General features: G+C 39.0%; 1 protein-coding gene across 1 annotated transcript; it reads left to right on the top strand.

The window, feature by feature from the left end:
• The first annotated feature begins 2,816 nt into the window (after window positions 1–2,816).
• LOC131638848 (uncharacterized) lies at window positions 2,817–3,317 on the top strand. The gene has a single exon (XM_058909394.1). The coding sequence runs from the start codon at window positions 2,817–2,819 to the stop codon at window positions 3,315–3,317; it is 501 nt and encodes a 166-aa protein (XP_058765377.1).
• The last annotated feature ends 218 nt before the right edge of the window (window positions 3,318–3,535 follow it).

The raw sequence follows: 3,535 nt of genomic DNA on the forward strand, positions 1-3,535 counted from the left end.
TTAGCTTTCTAAAAAGTCCTAAAACACTTCCATATCTTAAAAATTGAGAGAGATATGTTTGGTACAAGTTGGTCAATTTTTGGGAAAGGCTTGAAACCATAAGTTGATTATTTCATACTTTTGAGGATTGGGCCTTAATAGTTGGGCTTTCCACGTGACTTTAAGCCTGAGGGAGGCCCTTTGGTCACATAAAATTGATTTCATGATTTTATTTCTTTTATATTTGATTTTATTCATTAAAATCCAAATTAAATCAAATAAAATCAAGTTTTATAAAGATAACATTTTATGAATCAATTCTCCAAATATTTATCCAATCAAATCAATTCAATGGCCATGATCAAAGAGAAAATATGCATGGAATAACATGATATCCAAAAATAGAAAGATTTTATACAATTTTTTTTTCAATCTCCATGTCACTCATTTGATTGATTATTCTTCAAATCTCAACCCTAAAATAGAGCCATATATATCCTAAAAACATTCAGCACACGGGAGGAGGAAATTAACAAAGGCCTAGGGTTTTCAAAGAATTACAAATATTCAAGAAACTAGGGCATAAGGGGAGGAGGGCATCCAACCACTTTCGGTAAAAGAGAACCATATATTTACGTTCCTGAAGACGAAAAGGAGGAGGAGGAGCCAACAGCCGCTCCCAAAAGCACCTGAAGATCGCGCACTGTAGCTTGTATTTCTCACCTTTCTTTTTGTTTTCGTATCTCATTAGCATGCGTGTTTTAATTTGAATTAACCATATTAACAAGTTTATGATATGACATAGGCCAGGTCTGGACTATTACATGGGAGTTAGCACGTGAGAACGGAGCCTGGCCATTGTTGCCCGTGTGCTTATCTCCTTCATCGTAGCTCATGATACAGTGGTTTATAGGCCAAAAGGACATCACCGGCGGATTCGCAGGCCTCAGTTTAGGGGGGGGTAGGGCTAACCTTGGGTGCTTTTCTTGGATATTTTGCAGGTTCCAATTCTTGGCTAACCGGAGAAGATGGTGGAAACCGCCGGCGGCGGTGGTTCTGAAACTCCCAGGATTGGGTTCAAGCTTGCGTGGCACTTTACATGAATACCATTGGCCAGTCAAAAAGTTCATATGTGCACACACAGCAATGATTGGAGGGTCAACGGATTGGCTTCTCTCTCTCCCTCTCATTACCATTGGCTGAGACATGCTACTGGGGCCACGCTTGAGAAATCAGAATTTTAATTAATGTATTTTAATGTTGTTTCAGCATATGTTGTTTTCAGTGAAAAGAAATAACAATAAAAGCACTACAGCCTGGTGGAATCGTAGCATGATGGGCCACAACGTGGGTTCAACCCTTGCTGATGGCAAATCTATTTTTCAATTGTTTTCACCATGGGTTTGATCAGAAATCTGGTGTGAGGTGCCAAGAAACCTCTACAGTACGTCCTCGCCTTACTACCATCGGATTTCCTATAACCTTGATCTAACATATTAAGGACTGGAGGTGCATACTATAGGTCCACAGAGCTGCTGTATAGGATCATAACCAGGTTCTTCATATTATTTTCATTTGTTTAATTATTTATATTAGGTTTAATCAATTATATTTCAAATGAATTGATTTATTTAATTAGAACAAATATAATTAAATTAGGATTAGCATATAATTAGGAGTAGGTTCAGGATTATTTTCCCGATTACTCGACTTAATTAATTTTAATTAATCTTTAATTATAATCACAAGAAAACCTAGAAAGGTTTAATACATTAGGGTTTGCTCGATCCCATTGCCCGTTTGGCAAGAACATCAATCCTTAATTAATTCTCTCCTCGACCCGACTAAATCTATTAGTCGCATTAGACGAGAGATAAAAATATATAATTTAAAATACATTTTAATTTGCTGCCCGCGACGATCAATCTATCGATCTGAGTAACCAGCAATGCCCCTTAATCCGTTAGCTATACTGACTAAATCTATAGGTCATCGCATCTAACGGTGCCATATCAAATCAGGGTTGTACGCCCAAACCTTCAAAACACACTAAACCACGACACTACGGATTTTTATCCTAGGCAACTCCAAATGCCTTTCAAATCACAACTTCCAAAACTACGACAGGCCATTCAAAAAGCCTTCAAACACCTCCATATTCAAATTCTAAGGCGTACAACCCTGTGCCCGAACTACGTTGACTCTGATTCTCCATAAGGAGATACGTAGGCACTTGGATAACCAAGGCGAGTCCCCTTCCATAAAATCTCATTTTTTCCCTATTCACTTCCTTAGCTATTAAACCTGAATATTTTAGCCATAAAATTTGACCTTAGATTCAAAGCCATAGAAAAGGGTTGAGGGTGCCTAACACCTTCCCTCGACCTGATTATAATAACTTACTCAGATCTTTATACTGCGTAGGGTTTCCTATTCGCCTTTCAGAATAGGTGGCGACTCTAAAAGCTTATTTTTAGGGCAGGTTGCTACAGATGACTACAGTCCCATATGTTTGGCGGGCTGCCTTTATAAAGCTTTATCAAAGCTTCTTGTTGCAAGGCTGAAGAAGGTTCTGTGCACGGTGATTTCGGAGGTTTAAAGCGCATTCATTCCTGGCAGTAATCTCTTGGATGGTTTTCTAGTCGCTAACGAGATAATGGATTATGCAGTCAAGGAGAAGAAGGATTGTTTGTAGTTTAAGGTTGACTTTGAAAAGGCATATGATAGATTTAATTGGGTATTCCTCAAACGGATGTTGTAGAAGTTGGGGTTTAGAGATCGCTGGGTCTCTTGGATAGAGTCGTTAGTTTGCTCGAGTTGGATGTTAGTTCTTGTAAATGGAAGCCCTTCGAAAGACTTCAAGGTTGGGAGAGGGCTTAGACAAGGTTGGGATGGTTAGAAAGGCAATAGAGGTTCACGAATTGACTGCTTTCAATATTGAGGGCCGTTGTGAAGTGAGTATTTTGCAGTTTGCCGACGACACATTGCTGATAGGTAATGGTGATTGGCAACAGGTTCGGTCTTTAAAGGCATTGCTAAGAGGTTTCGAATTGATTTCGGGGCTGGGAGTTAACTTTCACAAGAGTCGCCTTATCGGAATTAATTTGAATCACCATTTTGTATATGCAGCGCCTAACTTTTTGAACTGCAAGGTGCAATCTAACTCTTTTGAATTCTTAGGCTTTCACTTGGGAGTCAATCACAGATTTGTTTCTTGGTGGGAGCCACTGCTGAAGAAATTGAAGGATCGGCTAGGTTCATGGAGAGGCAGGATTCTTTCTTTGGTAGAACGAATTTCTTTAATAAAATATGTGCTTTCTAGTCTCGCTATATTTTAGCTATCTTTCTTTAAAGCTCCGAGTCGTATTATCAAATAAATCGAGAGAATTCGGAGCAACTTTTTATGGGGAAATAGTGCTGCCAAGAGGAAGATTGTTTGGATCAAATGGGAGTATCTTTGCTTGTCGAAGGAGCATGGTGTAACACGGTGAACTGACTTTTATAATCGAAAATGTCGCGGTAAGCAAGAGTCGCCACCGACTTTTATTTTATCCAA

Source organism: Vicia villosa, unplaced genomic scaffold (genome assembly GCF_029867415.1).
Source record: "Vicia villosa cultivar HV-30 ecotype Madison, WI unplaced genomic scaffold, Vvil1.0 ctg.002450F_1_1, whole genome shotgun sequence".
Classification (NCBI taxonomy): Eukaryota; Viridiplantae; Streptophyta; class Magnoliopsida; order Fabales; family Fabaceae; genus Vicia; species Vicia villosa.

Coding starts and splice junctions, on each gene's coding strand:
- LOC131638848 (XM_058909394.1), top strand. CDS start 2,817: ATGGAAGCCCTTCGAAAGACTTCAAGGTTGGGAGAGGGCTTAGACAAG.